The following is a 17,177-nucleotide window of genomic DNA, read 5'->3' as shown; positions in this document are numbered from 1 at the left end:
GAAAAACTTTAGCGTAAAGAGCATGGCGTTGAGGAGGGGACATCCCCTTTCATATACGGAATAATTTCTGTTCGTTTTAAGTTTTAACGTCGTTCCTTACTTTCAGTTAAAAAAACTTGTTTTTTTTATTTACTTTAAGGTTTGTACTAAATCTAGATTTAGTACTAAATCTTTTTTCAGTTCTGGTGGAATTTTTTATATCGGACCAACTTGGATATTTGTTTGGTATACATGCGGCGTCAGTCAATATCCATTGACTGTATACCATTTGATCAAATGGTATCTCTGTTTTGGTTTTCCCAGCTTTTCTGAAGTTATATGCTTAAAGTCACCTAAACAAATAGAATCTGCTTCTTTTTGCGTTTGTACCACAACCCTTAGTTTTGAAATTAGTGTTCCTAAACTATGGGACGCGTTTCTCTCTTTACTGAAACGCTATGGTAGAGACTTTAGATATTCCAAGACTACGATAGACAGTTTGATGTTTATTTAGTTCTCTTGCATTATGCGGGCCTCTCGGGTTAACTACTATAGAGTAGCCAATGATAAAACCCGTTTTTGACATGTTTACCGCTATAGACTAGGCAACGATATCGTGGTTTTCATTGCGTATACGATATTAAACTGTGGTTTTTGGGGTTTAGGGGGGGGGAAAGGTACCTAGGTTAGGTTACGTATTTAATATATGCTATGCTTTACCCCCCAACCCCCTGTATGTGCAAATATATAGCCCAAGTTTGTTTCTAAACTATTATATATTCATCGTATTTTATTTTATTTCATTAGCATTAACCAAACTTGACTTTTTAGAAAGGCCCGCATAATGCATGAGAGCCGTTTATTTATAGACGTTTCCTAGTATCGGTAAAAATGATTCAAATGGTTTTAAACAACTATCAAACCAATGATTTGAACTTTGTTAGAGTAATAACGTGGCCTCAACAGGTGGTTTTATCAGTTGCAATAACAGAGGGGCTCAATTTAAAGATAGCTCATTTTGTAGTTTTAGATTCGCTAGAATTATATTCTCTCAAAGAACTCTTTTTGACTGACGACGTCCTTTGAATTCATGAAATTGTGTCTCACTTCAGTTTTGGAGGATTTTTATCAAAGAGGTTCTTGAAAGCATTAATTCTATAAAGTGACAATGATTCCACTTTCAAGTAGAAAAAATTGAATATTAGAAAAACAAATAACATACAAAATGATTTTTTCCAAAATTATCATTTTTAAATTTGTTAAAATTCAAGTTTTTTTTTATCACTGGACTTTAAGACTGAAAACTATTTTACTAGGAAAATCAAATACAAAGCTTAACCTATTATTTTATCTATTTATTTATTTATACCTTCTACTTAAATACTAATAGATGGTGTTGAGGATAACCTAGATTCTATTGGTTCTACATAATTATTTACTTTCGTTTTATATTTTAATTACTGATCTTTATGCTTAGATTTAAAAGTATTTGTTTTAATTTTATTAATAGACAATATGCTAGTAGAAAAGCATGCCTTGTTTATTTTTCGATTTTTAATTATAGATGATAAAGACCAGAAGAAAAGTTTAAAAGTACTTACAGAGCTGGAGCATATTGATGATGAATGTGATCAGCACGAAATTTCCTTTGTCAAGATCGACAACGATGCCGAAGCTATCGAGTACGGTATTGAAAAGCTACCACAGCTAGTATATTTTGAAAACGGAGTGCCCTATGTCTATGAAGGTACTTTGATTTTTTTTTCCCTAAGTTATATTCAGAAACTAAGCCATTTGCTACTAGCAGATACTGCTATATTTGCAAATTTAGGCTCCAAAAATTAGTTTCTCTGAAAGCTCTGAACTCCCAAGCCTCTGAAAAGCCTCTCTGAAAAACTCCAAGCCTCTGAAACAAGGGAATTCACCTTACACTTTTATTCGGTGAATTAGTTCCACCTAAAACTTCTTTTCTTCTTCCCACTTACAAATTCAACTGGCTAAAAAAAATTCTTGGGACAGAGTAGAATACAGTGTTAAAAATAGCAAGTGACAGCTAGTTTACCTGAATTAATGGTGTATAGAGTTACCGTTCATTGGGGAGAGGGATGCATCAGAAATTTCGACCAGATAAAATAAATATCTAACCATAATTGTTGTCAAAACTTGACTTTACAAATATTTTTCTAATTTGATAATATAACAACCATTTAACTGCCAACCATGTATACAGATTATAGTGGTGCAAAAGAACAAGGCAAAAGAAAAGACTGAATGCTAGAAAAAGTACTAAACTTATCACTGGAGAAAAATGTCGTCTGTTTAGCAATACTTTAACTGCAGACTTGTTGCTTTAACCTGTGAGTAGACGGGATGCACCAGTTAGGTAAATAGCATGAGGCTGATATTAAAAAATTCCTCCCGTAACACTAAAGGAACTCTAAATGACGCAAAAATGGATCAGCCTCTTTCGAGAACATTGTCGGGGATATATTACATTGATTAACTCAGTTCCCTTCGTTGAGACACTCAGTATGCTATTTCTTTTAATTGATGGCTTACCCTATAGTTAAATCTTTGCCTATATTGCAAGGCTAGTGAGAATGCCCTCATTCTAAAAACTAGTTTTGGGAATACCCTATAGCACACAAAATATCGCTAAATTGTTTCTATTTTTAGAAAGTATGCAGAAAGCACTACTTTGGTCAAAAAGTAGGCAAACTAAGGGAACCTTTTGTAGTACTTGAGTGCTACTTATCGTGATATTAATGCTATGCTGGGTCAATTAGATCAAAATCTTTGGTCAAAATAAAAGTGCAACGAATGAGTTTAATGGATTTTAGAATAATTTTATATATATAAAAAAATTCAAAAGGTGAAATTCTTGCCGAGTATATTACTTGCCGACTCATTGTAACACATTATACTGCAGACAAAAAAAAATAAAGATGGTAATATAAAATAAAGATAAAATTAAACATGGTAATTTAAAATGGTAATATGCTCACTCTTTTGAAGCCTTCCTAGACGAGTGGTTATCAGACAAGACTTGAAACCTTTTGTTTGTGTGAACAGGGGTTTGATTCCTGGTGTTGCTGGTTATTTGGTTTGGAATGGGGGTCAGAGTGCGAATCTGTAAGCTCAGCCAAAGTCAACCCCACTCTACATGGGTACCTGAAGAAATATAGGAAAGGTAAATAGGAATGATGTGTGAAAGCAATAAATGGCTGCCCCCTCCCCGTTACCAGGGGCGCCAATTGGGGGGGGGGGGGGGGGGCCGCCCCCCCCCTAGACTTTGAAAATTACCTTCTTATTTTTATTTCACAGCTATTTTCTATTTTAGCTATGTGCTATATTAAACCAGCAAATGGTCCAATAAATACTACCAACAAACTGGTGCCCTAATTATATAATCTTGTTTTGAAATGTCTAAGAGCGAGCGCGGCCACACTATTCTATTTCTGAGTAGGGTTCATTCAAAACTAAGCTTCATGTGGTCAGTACTAGTGTTCGGCGATATTGGCAAATATCGGAATATCGAAACATCGATATTTGAATTTCGATATATCGATATTTCGATATTCGATAACGATATTGACAAGGCCCAAGTAGGAAAGAACTAGTAGACCTAAAAACGTTTATTTGTACTAATTTATGCTTCAGTATTGAAAAAACAAACAAAACTACAATCGTATACATGTCATGAATGCATCCAAAAAGCCGTGAAGGGGGGGGGGACACATTATTGTTCAAGGAATAAAAGCATGTCTATATTATCTCCCTTTAGGTGGTTTCGCCTCTCGCTAATCAGCTGACCAGCTTTGGAAAATACCCTCTCTGAAGGGGCACTAGTTGCTGGAACACAAAGGAACTTCAGACCAACTTCTGTGAGGACCTTCCTAGACTGGTAATGTGTCTTTCACCTCACTAAGGGGTCAGTAGTAAGAGCCAAGGGGTTCTCACGATTGTAGCTTGTTAGATTGAGGATGCCCTCTGCAGCAGCTGTCGTTGAACTGTTCCCTTCTGTAGCACCGACAAGCTCATCATGGGCTTCCCATAGGCCGCCTAAGTTGTTGGATGAAGCCATTGCTTCAGTTATTTCGGCTGCGTCCACTGAAGTAGATAGGAAATCAAGCTCTCTTGCAATCCTTGCTTCTATAGAAGAAACGGCATCCTGAGATATATATCCGTATGCTTTCCGGAACCGTGGGTCTAGATACGTAGCCACTGCTATAGGCGTCACTTGCTCAAGTCCCTGAAACCGATCTTTCATGTGGCAGATCAAACGTAAACGTAGCTGTTCGGCTGCGGGAGTATCGCAAGTTTCATTCGAAATGGAGTTTAGATGGCGGATCAAGATCTTTGTCAGCGGCAGGACCTTCAAAATTGTTGGGTACTTTTCCGCCGAGACTTCAACTGTGACTTCATCGAAAGGGCGAAGCAAGACTATGATAATCCTGAGACTTTCCCATTCGTCTTCCGTAAAAAGAAGCTCAAGCTTTCCAGGCAAGGCAAGCGAACTAGAAACTGCATCCTTCACATCAAGCAAACTTTTGACCGTCAGAAGAAGTGAGTTCCACCTAGTGGCAACATCAGCTTTGAGTTTCTTTGAGACGACTTTTCCATTACACAGCTGGTTGCTTCTGAGTTTGTCCGCTGCTATGACACTTCGATGAAAGTAGTTAACGACATCTCGGCATTTCGAAAGTAGCGGATTGAAGCCTGGAGCCTCGTCTATTGCAGCACGCACGACAAGGTTTAGCGTGTGCGCGAAGCACGATACATGCCTCCAGCCGGAAGCAAAAAAATGCTTGTCTTGGTGGACCATTCTCGGTTATAACCAGCCTTTGAAACAGCATTGGGATATGACGGTAAAGGTGCTCCCCATACAGTTAAAATGCAGTGGTGCAGCTCAATACAAGCAGGATGTAAGACAACTTATGCATTAATTAGTCCATTGCACAGCAACTCTTCACCTTTACTGGATGGGTAGCAGTTTTGCATGTTTACCCAGCATGATAGACTGAATAATATACAGTTGTTTTGATAATGGTGCAGATTAGGAAGATTAGCCACACCTATAGTATAGGATGCCGGATATACCAGAAAAGACAGTAACAAATGAGTTGTTCATGTACTGGATCTACTGGGCTGCATCTCTGTATCCTTACAGTACAATTTACTGAATAACATAGATTGAGCAATGAGTTGTTTTTTTTTTTAATCTTGGATATAGGAGGATAATGAGATATTTAGGAAATAAACATACCATTTGACTCAGTGTTTACCATAATGCTGTATTGCAATTTATCAATAATTTCCAGTGGAAACTCATCCTCTAGATTCTATAAATCAAGCTTTTTGGGTATAAAAAGGGATTCAAGGGTGGGCTGCAGGCTTGTAGGTGAGGTGGCCTTGACCCTGAACTCCAAGTAAGCCAAAAAAAAAAAAACTGAAAATAGGGTTTTTCTATCCGAGAATCTGGAAATTCCAGACTTTTTTAGATTTCTGGAATTAATTTCCACCAAAAAAGATTGTTATATATGGATAGAGGATTGAATTCTAAATTGAATGGTATGTTCGTTTCCTAGCTATCTCATTATGGTCCTACATTACAAATATACAATTTTTATCAAGGGTAGCTAACCTGCAGCTAAACCCATCAGTGTTAGCAGTGGCAAAAACTCATAGGTGCAAGCTCTAGGCTAAATGAGATGCAGCAATAGTCAGCATTACAAGGAAACACAACTAGAGGAGACTTAAGAGAAGGATAAGCACAAAGGTGTCACTCCAAAAACATACAGCTTACCTTTGTACTTTCGTAACACTATCTCGGCAATCAAATTCGTAACAAAACCTACTGATCTTTGCTCCTCGCAACCAACTGACCAACTGAATGAATGAAAGTTCAAATGGGAATGGTGTAACTTACCAGCCTCCTATTGGCACTGTCACATTGCTTTTGATTTGACACTTGTCTTTCAGTACCGCGAAAAGTAAAATATCGAAATATTGGTATTTGGTTTCCGATATTCGATAACGATATTTCGGTCGATATATCGATATATATCGTATCGTATCGAATATCGCCGAACACTAGTCAGTACCCGTTTCGTTATTGTTCTTGTGAAGAATTCGTTGTAAACTATGAGTTTTGTATATTGTCTTTTTTAGGAGCTGGGAAAGGAAATATGTTCTAGGGTTTAAAGGGGGTTTTGGTCAGCAGATTCTTGACGTTGTTGAATAGTTTATGGGATGACTAGTCCCAGTGGAGTGTATGGGACTGTCGTGAACAGGAAATGTAAGTGATTGGTGTTTGGGGTATCTAAGTAGGGTAGTTCCACCATGGAGTATGGGAGTGATTTTCTAAGAGAGTTTCTACGTGTTTCTTCAGTTCTTCTCTTACCATGTCTGAATGAAGTCCTTTTCTACTACTCGTTTAACTGCATCTATCTTAAACTACTGTACATAAACTTAGTACAATAAAACACATAGTTTATAGTGAAAGAGACTTTTCTACCTCCTCCATGAGAATCCATAGCTCTGAATGATTCGGCTACGCTTATCAAAGTAAACACTTTATTAGCAGAAAGCAAGGTTTACATCGCAATCAAACTATGAGTAAAAAGCGACAACAAACTTTGGATTTTTTTCGGTGAAAATGCGGAAGAAAAATGAAGAAACTTTAGTGCAAGAAACTGGCAATAGTGTCAGCGCCCAAAGTCTCGGGTTAGTTGAGATAAATTCCCCCACCTGTGACAGAATTTCGGAAACTAGCGGAACAATAAATGGCCCAGATCAACATGAAAGTTTGGTCTGCATCGCTGAACCCCTTGCGGGTTCCAATAGTAGTCAAGAAACTCTCTCAGATATCTCTAGGACGCGTCACGACAAACCAGCTCAACCTATTCTTGAGAGATATCCGGCTTCCACTTCTAACCGAAGGAAATTCAGTGCATATTACTATAAGACTTATGAATGGATTTAATACTCAAAAAACTTGAATTCCGTGTTTTGTTTTGCTTGCTGCCATTTTTCTATGGGGACTCTAAGGGCTGGAGAAACTGCTGGAAAAAGGGCTTTCATTGAGTCAGGATTTTGCAAGTGGAAAGACAGTTCTGCTCTTTTAAAGCAACATGATGATTCTGAAAGACACAGACATTGTATGTCAGCATGGACGGAATTTAAGATAATGAATACTGATACTTCGAAATCTATAGCGAATGCCTTAATTCAATCCAGATCTCTAGAGGTTCAGGAAAATAGAGATCATGTGAAGTACATTTTTCGCACTATTTGCTTTCTTGGCCGCCAGGGTCTTGCTTTCAGGGGTCATGACGAATCAGAAACATCTGCAAACCGGGGTAATTTGGTTGAGTTGATGGAGGAAATGTCTAGAGGCGACGAAAAGCTCAAGGCCAAGTTACAGCGCCAATTTGGTCACTATTGCAGTCATCAGTACCAAAATGACGCAGTTACACTGATAGGAAATGCCTTGCGCCAAGATATTATTTCAGAAGTAAAATCAGCTAATTACTTTGCTATTCTTGTTGACGAGACAAAAGACGTTTCTAGAAAAGAACAATTAGCGATCCTACTCAGGTGCCTATCAAATGGAAAAGTAGTGGAGCGACCAATTGGCTGCTATCACATGCACAAATTAGACGCCGAGAGCTTATCCACCTCGATTTGTGAGACTATAGAAAAGCTTGGTGTAGATTCGATGCTGTGTATTGCCCAATGTTATGATGGTGCATCCGTTATGAGTGGGGAATTTAACGGAGTTCAAGCAAAGTTTAGGGAGAAGGTGCCTCATGCAGTTTATGTACACTGTCACGTCCACAGATTAAACTTGGTTTTGACTGACTGCCTAAAAATATCAGCGAACTTCCTGAATTTTTCTCTGTGGTGCAAAAACTTTACGCATTTATATCACACAGCAATACTCGTCACGAGCTATTTGTGGAATCCCAGCGTATTAGCGGGCAAAAAGTCTTGGAGCTTGAGAAGACCGTCCAGACTCGCTGGTTTTACGCAGTCCGCTCTATTTCAAAGGTGAAGACCAGATTTGATTGTATTGTTGCTGTGCTTGCCACAGTCTCTGATAGTTCCAACGGCAAGGCAGCGCGTGAGGCAAAAGGACTACTGGACAAAATCAACTCTGCCTCTTTTGTCTCAACTTTGCTCATAATGGAAAAAGTATTAGTCATTGTAAATTATTTATTAGAGCAACTTCAATCCGGAAGTTTGTTGATTTATAAGGTACTTGCACTGATTTCTGGGACATATGAGACACTCAAAAAGCTGAGAAATGATAATGAATGGAACAACTTAAGCAAAAACCTATCTGAATTCTTGGCGTTAAACGATATCCAGGAATCGAAATCTCCAAAATCTAAAACCAGTACTCGAAGCAAGAGAAGTCAAGCCATTTCCATTCGTTTCAAAGACTTTCTTTCAAACTCAACAACCGGTAAACGCAATATCATTCAGCCAGTTGAATCAGACTGCGGTAAACTTCTGTAATTTGAGGTAATAGATCGTTTCACGAGAGAGGTGGACCAATGTTTCATGCAGAATATGCCTCTGCTCGACGCTTTATCTGCCTTCGACCCCTCAAGTTCCAATGTTCTCGAACTTTCAAAAGTGGACAGAGTTATGTGTAATTATCAAGAGATTCTCTGTGTTGATGACCATGCCATAGAATCCCAGCTTTCTCTTGCAAAGCTGCATCTGTCAAAAAGTGATATTTCAAAAATGGATCTTCTTCGAGCTATTGAAATCTTATCCAACCTCCCAGTTGCCTATTCTGCAGTGCTAAAACTGATGAAGCTAGTTGCTGCTTTGCCTGTGACCACTGCCAGTAATAAACGATTCTTCTCGGCATTAGGGCGTGTGAAAGACTATTTGCGATCAACGATGGGAAGCGACAGACTCAGTGATCTCATGATAATGGCCGTTGAAAAAGAGGAGGTAAAGAAACTGGATTTGGATAGATTAGTCGACGATTTTTCCAAGCAGCGACCTCGCCGCTTCTTTTTTTTGCATCTTAATTTTAAAAAAAATCGAAAAAAAACCTTGCCCCCCTACATTTTCGTGAATTGGCGCCACTGCCCGTTGCAATCCCTGACCGAAAGGCCTTGAAACGGAGATCAGAACCATCGATAGGTATTCTAAAATCTAGTGCCGGGATCTTTACCATTTTTTTACCTTGTGACTATTCACGATCCATGACTTCGACCCTGTCAAAGCCGGTTGGAAGCGACCTTGCGGCCGACCGAAGAAACGATGGTCTGACAGCCTGTCCGAGTTCCTGGCGATGGCAAATATCAGGTTGAGCGATGTGCAAACGCTTGCCATGGACCGAAGTGGATGGAGGAGGCAGACGTCACTCTCTACGCCGAGCAGCGCCCGGCAGGAGACATAAATCAAAAAAAAAAAAAAAAAAATGTGACTATTCCATAAATGTGTCGCCACAGTAGGGTTGCCACTGAAAATTTGAAAATGTCGAAGATTCACTTGAAAATATTTCAAGGTTTGAAAACAAAGTGAATACACAAAATAATGAGAATATTGATGATGATAAAAACCTCTTTTACATCAATATGCACTTCGACGAGTGGACAAACATAAACTTTATCATGTGGGACTATTCAACGTAAGTGTCATTGATCACAAAATGGAAACATCTCGTCAAGATTCTGCTACTGGAACAATAACACAATTAAAAGGAGGAGGAGGAATTTCTTTCAACAGTGTCAAATATTTTAAATCTACTGCCACACTCATACACTTTTTAAAACACTTTTTACACATTTTAAAAAATTTAATATTAAGGTTAATGATTATGAAAAAAATTTTCCGTTTTTATATTGGACGGAAAATTTCATAGAAGTCTCCCGAAACCACGGTTTATTGCGAGTGCAGCAAGATGCCCGACCAGAGTTGCGGCTACTGACCTGTCGTGTATTTTAGGAGAAATCAAAAATAAATTTAAGGCATATTGATCGGGAATTACAATTTTTTCTAAGTTTAATCTATATTGGAGCGTTAATAATTCGCTGCAAGTAATAGACTCTCTTGCTTTAGTTTCAGCCAAAAGAGTGGACTCGTTTGATTTCACTACATTATATATAAATTTACCAATTAATTTAGTATTTATAAATTTAAAAAAAGATTATTAAGAAAGCTTTTCTTTTGTCTAATTTGCCGTTTTTAAAAATTGGTACGTATAATAAGAAGGCGAGATAGACTAATTATTTTAATAGTACCAAAAGTTCAAGATGTTACAGCCTAGATATGATTTTGATCTACTAGAATTTGTTCTATTTAATACTTTTATAAAATTTAATGGTAATCTATATAATCAAAGTATTGGAATTCCTATGGGGGGTAATGCCAGTCCAGTTATAGCGGACCTGTTTTTAAATTATTTAGAATATGATTATATGATGGATAAAAAGAATCCAAGTAACATAAAGTATTTGCTCTCAAATAATAAAAGATATTTAGATGACCTTCTGATGATAAATTGTTCAAATTTCTTAGAGATTTCGAGTAAAATATATCCACCAGAGTTAAAGCTGGAATCCAGTAATGGGAATTCCAATTATTACCATTTTCTAGCTTTAGATATTAATGTGGCACCTAATAATACAATAATTTTTAAAATATTTAATAAAACAGACGATTTTAATTTTGAAATAGTTAATTTTCCATTTTCAAAAAGTAATATTCATTCGAATATAACATATTCATCGTATTTTTCCCAACTATTTAGATATGCAAGGATTTGTACTAATTACATCGATTTTTAGAAACAGATGTATCTTACTTAGCAAGAAGCTAATCGTAAGAGGTTTTTCCGCCAATAAACTTGCTTGGGAATTTGAAAAGCTTTGTTTTCAGTATAATAAACTTTTACATAAGTATAATAAAAGTTATCAAGATATCTTGAATGATATTTTACGGTAACCTGTTGAAGGAATCTAGTTTATCTTCCCGGTAGTTTAGGGTTGGTTGCGACACATGTGGTAAAGATTAAAGTATGATATTTGGAATTTAATTCTTAGAATTTGTGGGAAAGTGAAATTGTTTTGGGGGATGGCTAGTGCTATGTAATTATTTGGATTTAAATTGGCTGAAGGGTTGGCTCTCAGTGTTAATTGTAGGCTAGTTAAGTTTGTTTGGAATAATTTTTTCTTGGGTATATTTTTTTATATTTTTGGGATATTTTTGATTTTTTTTATGATTATTCCATAGGTCACTACATAGGGGTACGCCAGATTATAGCACGGTATGCTCATTTTGCCTAGGCAATGAACTTTAAGCGCCGAAACCCATTTAGGCAATGAGTTTTCCTTTCCCAGGATAATGTTTAATAAGGTTGAAAGTGTAGGAGCTAAGAGTGTTAGATGTAGAAAAAAACAAAAAGTATGTTTTGTACAGCCTAGCTACTACAAAACAACAGCTTAGGCTGTAATCATAGGTAATCTTAGTCCGGTAGAGGAACCTTAGAAAAGTTTTTCATCTGATGAGCCCCGATATGTGGTGATCACCTGGGGAATATAAAATTTTGGAGATTTGAGGTGCTATAGCTTGGCTTCGGAACATTGACATATACTTATTGATGTTGATTTTGCTCTAATTTGGACTTGATTTTCGGATTATCGGATTGGATATACTGTTTTGTCCTAGGGAACTGGATGGATGAGTAGGGTCTAGACCTTGTTCAAGTGCTCATTTATATGAGTTACTAAAGTAGGAAGACAGTTTTTTTTTTTTTTTTTTTTTTTTTTTTTTTTTTTTTAAGCCAAGTAATTACCGTAATACATTTTATAATATGGTTGCAATTCGTAAAGAGCTTATATCATTTGAAAATCATCTGTACAACTTTTTAAATACATTAAACTTCCCGAAAAGTCTTATTACCAATAAACAAATTCTAAAGAAATTAAAAGAACATAGTGCCAGTCCATCATCACCATCACCATCAACATTAAAAGAAGAAGAGGAAGAATTTATATCAATATTGGAACAAATAGCACACCTAGCAGAAAAATTGATTTGGTGACACCAGTGGTGGCTAGACAAATGCAAAGACGTATTGATATCAACGAATCACCACCATCATCATCACCCACTAGTATTCAAAAAGGTAGCGGACATTACACAGTGTGTTTGCGTTCAAAATAGTTGAAGTTTTGAAAAATGCTTATAAAAATATTGGTTAATTGGAAAGTTTAATTCCCCCCACCACACTTTCTAAGGTCACTGGTATTAGCACCAAAAGTGCGAAAGGGTATCTAAAAAATGAACCAAGCTACACTCTACATCGAAATCATAGGGTTCGTGGGGATCACTATCGAAAAACTAAAGCCTTTTTCCCACTGCATATTATGCAAGCAGATCTTTTAACTCTAGATGAGATTCAAATGCGTCACATTACGCCCTAGAAATATATTCTACTTGTAATCAGTGTCTTTAGTCGCTAAGTATATGCCATTCCCTTGCGGACAAAAATAGGTGTTGATGTTACTCAGGATATAAAATGTATTCTTGAACAAGATTGTTATAGAAATATTCAAAGGGACCGTGGTAGTGAATTCGTTAATCCAAATGCAGAAAAAGTATTATTGTAATATAAAAAATGCTCTATCATAGTCATAGTGATTGTATTATCAAGAATACATATGACGTTCTAAGAAAGGAGATCCCTTATGAGATTCAAATAAGACCCTTTGACTTTGGTGATGAAGGTGCAATGACAACTTTTGATTCTAATGATTACCACCATATCCTACCAGGAAAAGAACAATATGCATGAGCTGTGTGAGATATCAACCAAAAATTTGGAAGTTGAAAAAAAGGTGGTTTTACTTTCAATTATTTGACAGAACAAAGGAGAATTTATGTTACCAATTTATTTGAGATTGAAAGACTTTTCCTCAATGAGAATTTACGTGAGGTTCTTGGTTTTTAAAGATCGTATTATTAAGCAGAAAATTTCAGTGGCAAGTATCATTTTATCTATGCAGACTATGCACCCAGTTTCTCCTCGGATAGTTGCATATTTATTTACTGTTCATTTGTGGAACCATCGAGAATTGGTAAATCAAATGTATCCCCTTCTACGTGCTCTAGAGAGAAAAGTTATTGAAGACAATGTTCATCACTATATTATAAGACATATCCATGTTCATATGCATCTCCATATGTTCCCGTAAACACTTTGTATTTGGAACTCTGTCAGTTAACACTAAAAAGTGAACTGGGAAATCTTTTAACTATAGCAAACAGTTTGTGCGTCATTACATGTCATTTTCGACCCATTGCTTAAGATGAAAATTAGAAGAATTCAATTTGTCTGTCCTGACGTTGATTTTTATATAGGTGCTCTGAGTCCTCGTCAAATAGGTCATGGATTGGAATATTACAAGGGGCGTACTACAATGTTTGGCTATGGTCTTTGTAGTTGGTTTGCTAGACTATTTTGTTCTGCACCACACCTTGCCAGAAAATATATTGTACCGGCTGCAACAAATTTTGCTGCCTCAACACTACATGACCGAGACTCGGGTAAAAATTTCAATGAGAGTCTTGAGGAACATATTAGATCTTCAGAAAGAGCTGTTGACAAACAATTAAAATCTCAGCAAAATGGGAAGGTATTAAAAATGGTGCACGGTCGTCATTCACTCATCAGTCTCTACCCAGGCGGGATGCGAAAAACATCAACAATGACTTTGAAAAAAAGAAGAGCAATAGAAAGAAAAGATTTTTAGATCAAAGAAGGATTGCTTCTCTTAAAATGTCCTATCTCCCTCACAAAGAATCGCATCTATCAATCACCTCGTCATTGAATGCTGAAAAGCTGAAATTGTTGATGTCAGTTCAAGTATGGCTACTATAAAAATTTCATCCTCAACAGCCCCTGTTGGAAAATATACACTTTCAAATATTTTCCAATGAAGATTATTTTATCGATTTATCATCCTTATTTATTGAATTAAATGTCTTGGTGAAGAAAAAGTCTGACAATCAAACCCGACAATCACTACAATCACTACCGATGGGCTATCCTATGAAAACTGTACCCTACACCACTTGTTCAAACAAATTATTGTATTCATTAATGGAATACTGGTAAGCACTAGCAATAATTTATCGAACTATGCAAGCTATATCCAATTTATGTTGATGACTCCAAAGTCATACAAGGAGTTGAGAGGACGGGTACTGGGTCATAAATATAGATCAAATATTGATACTGATGGTAAGTAAACTGCTGCAGTGACCCAAAAGTATCATTTAGTTGGAAAATTAAATAATTAAATATTTAATATATCTCAATAGTTACCTTCTAACGTTAAGATAAAGTTACAACTAGCTCCATCCAGTTTCATTTAAAAAAATTACTTTTTGAAGCACCTGATGCTAATGTCAATACCACTTCAGCAATCCTCCATTTTCGAAACCAATAGGTTATGAGCTCTCTTGTATTGGCAGTGGAAAACTGAGAGCCAATGGTAACAATATCAAACATCTTGTCCTCCATACAGTCACCAATCAACGCCACATTGCCACTGGTTCTCGTAGTTATACTGATTCGTTATTTATCAATGGAGAAATCTCCTCAAAACTCGTTTTGGCCTTTGTGATGAGTACTTGTGCTGTTGGATCCTGGACCACATCCCCTGACAATTTTAATTTTTTTTGGCTTATCCAGCCTTGTGTGCAAGGTGAATGGAATTCCCTTGTATACTTTATAATTTGATAAAAAAAATCTTACAGAACTCTGTATGATTGACTATACAATCTCTGGATGATGATTCACAACTATTTGAAAATAGAATAGCCAATTCAATGTTTTCAAAAAATCGTGGGTTTTTGTTTTGGACTTGTCCAGCACTCAAGATATGAGTATTGTACGGACGGGGAATGTACGCTTAAAGTGCATATTCGCCGACGCTTTGACTGAAAATATCACGTTAATATCATTGAGTCAATTTGAAAATTATTGGGAAATCACTTCAGAAGGCAGTGTTCTACTAGACGTCGCACCATGAACACAAATCAAATAAAAAGCGTATTTAATATGGATCCATGTATGTCCAAATATAAATCCTATTGTATACCATCGGACTTCCTTGATAATATTCAAAGTGTTAACATTATCATTATCAATGTTAATAACAGTCCATCGAGCGTAAAGACAGGTAATTGGCTATGTATCTTTCAAACAGCGACGAATGTATAATTTGTTGAAGCTCTTGGCCTACCATATAAATTCTAAACATCACACGTCCACAACTTTATTGAAAGCAGTGGGAAAACTCTTATTCAAAACCCGAAGAGAATACAGGATTTAACGACTAAAAGCTTTCATGCACTACTATATTTCGTTTTCAGGTGTCGTGGCTATAATTCCAATCAGTTTCTCAACATCTATGTTGACAATCCTCGTCTGAATGACTTCATAGTGGAAAATATACTGTCATACTCGTATAATATTGGTTTCAGTGCCCTATGAATAAAATTTTCTAAAAATGTAAGTAAATTTGTTTATTAATAAAACAATATATATATATATATAAGAAATGACTTTTTCTCCTCTTTAGATTTCTTCTTCTACGTATAGGTAGCTGTCAAGAACAATTAATACTAATAGAACATCTGAATTCACTGTATGTATATTGATCTTGATGTGCTGCAAAGTCAGGGTCACATTTTCTACAGTACAATGTAACTTCACTCTTATTGTATCTCTTTGTGAAGTCAATGTCACTATTTTGATTCATATCGTAAGATTTATGTGTTTCAATTTGCTTATTTGAAGCAATATCACACAGAGTTCTCTAATGGTGAATCACATTCTGTAATAGCCAAATAAAAATCAGTAGGTTTATAATGATAGTAGCCATTGTCTTCACAACGACGACGCAGAAAATAATTTTTTTTGTTATTCTAACAGATGAATCGTAGACTTGATTCTTTCCCCCTAAACGATTTTAAACCGTGACGATACCAGTCTCTTAAAAATAAACTAAAATCTCGTTTAGGGTTCTTTTCAATCATACCAGGATAGATTTTCTCCCACAAACCACATTTATCATAGTGAAAATTGGAGCATAGTTATCCTCTAGGGTGAGAGTCACAAATCTCTTCAAGCCATGGATTAGAGCCTTTTATTTGTACTGTATATCCTCTTTGCAATTTAAACGGGTTGCATAATTTACACTTTTCATCATACTCGTCAATAACTGTACAATTCTCACATGATGACCAGCTGTCTAGCGCACACATGCATAGTGAACGTGTATAGAACATTTTCCCACTGTTGAGACTCTCACCGCCAAAATGAGACTGACATATGATCGATAATTGAGAGAGGAGTAGTCGAATGGTATCATAAAACCGGTTTGACTGGGATCTTCTAAATTTTGTTTTATTATTCTCATTATAAAATCGTTTGGATAGAGTCTTAAATTGCAAAGGTAGTGTTCAATAGCAAATCCACAATACCATTTTGTTTTGTTTCGATTAATATGTCAATAAATTGTGTAAATACGTTTGGACCACGACATAAAATTTTCATACTATAGTCCAAAGATGGAGAATTATTTCTCATTATATCGTTAACTATTCTTTGAGAAAATATTTTCCTTTGAATATATAGCTCCCAAAAATCGTCATCTAGAATCAAAAATTTTTCCATAATCCCAAGATTCTGTATAATTTTTGTTTCTCAAATCCAACCATTTTTCAATCCTAATATTCTCACAACTGACTTCAGACAAACTATGACTCTTTCTACTTTAAGAATATTCGACAACCTACTATAATATATCTAACATTTTCGATTTAGAAACATTTTTATTATATCTAATTTCAATAATAATAATCACTCAATTACTGATACAACTAGTTTTTCTCAATATATTTCACTTTTTTATTTAAAGCAGCTTAAAGTCTGTTTATATGCACTATATTAAGTTTTACTGCAAAGCATAACTGCTCCTCCAATTTGAATTTGCTCAATGATATCACATTTCTTGCTTACATATCATCCCATTCCAGGCTTAATTGAGATCTCCTTATAATTTCTACTGCTACGTTTGGTACTGTCGTCTTTGTATCATTGCTGCTACCATCTCCACTATCAACTTCTAATATTGTAAACATTGCACTCATTTTTGCTA

General features: G+C 36.0%; 1 protein-coding gene across 8 annotated transcripts in view; it reads left to right on the top strand.

The window, feature by feature from the left end:
* hlk (hulk) overlaps positions 1-17,177 on the top strand; it is a 315,193-nt gene that overhangs the window by 125,047 nt on the left and 172,969 nt on the right. For all 8 annotated transcript variants that reach the window (XR_016143473.1, XR_016143472.1, XM_089106231.1 and 5 more), the window contains one exon: positions 1,544-1,726. Coding sequence is in view for 6 of the 8 variants with exons in the window: in XM_089106231.1 (XP_088962357.1) it covers positions 1,544-1,726 (183 nt within the window). In the remaining 2 variants the exon portion in view is untranslated. The remainder of the gene's footprint in view (positions 1-1,543; positions 1,727-17,177) is intronic.

This window comes from Artemia sp. Qi Xiang Cuo, chromosome 20, assembly GCF_049724085.1.
Source record: "Artemia sp. Qi Xiang Cuo chromosome 20, ASM4972408v1, whole genome shotgun sequence".
NCBI lineage: Eukaryota > Metazoa > Arthropoda > Branchiopoda > Anostraca > Artemiidae > Artemia > Artemia sp. Qi Xiang Cuo.
Note: the sequence above shows the minus strand (reverse complement) of the source record. Positions and strands in the feature narration are given on the sequence as shown.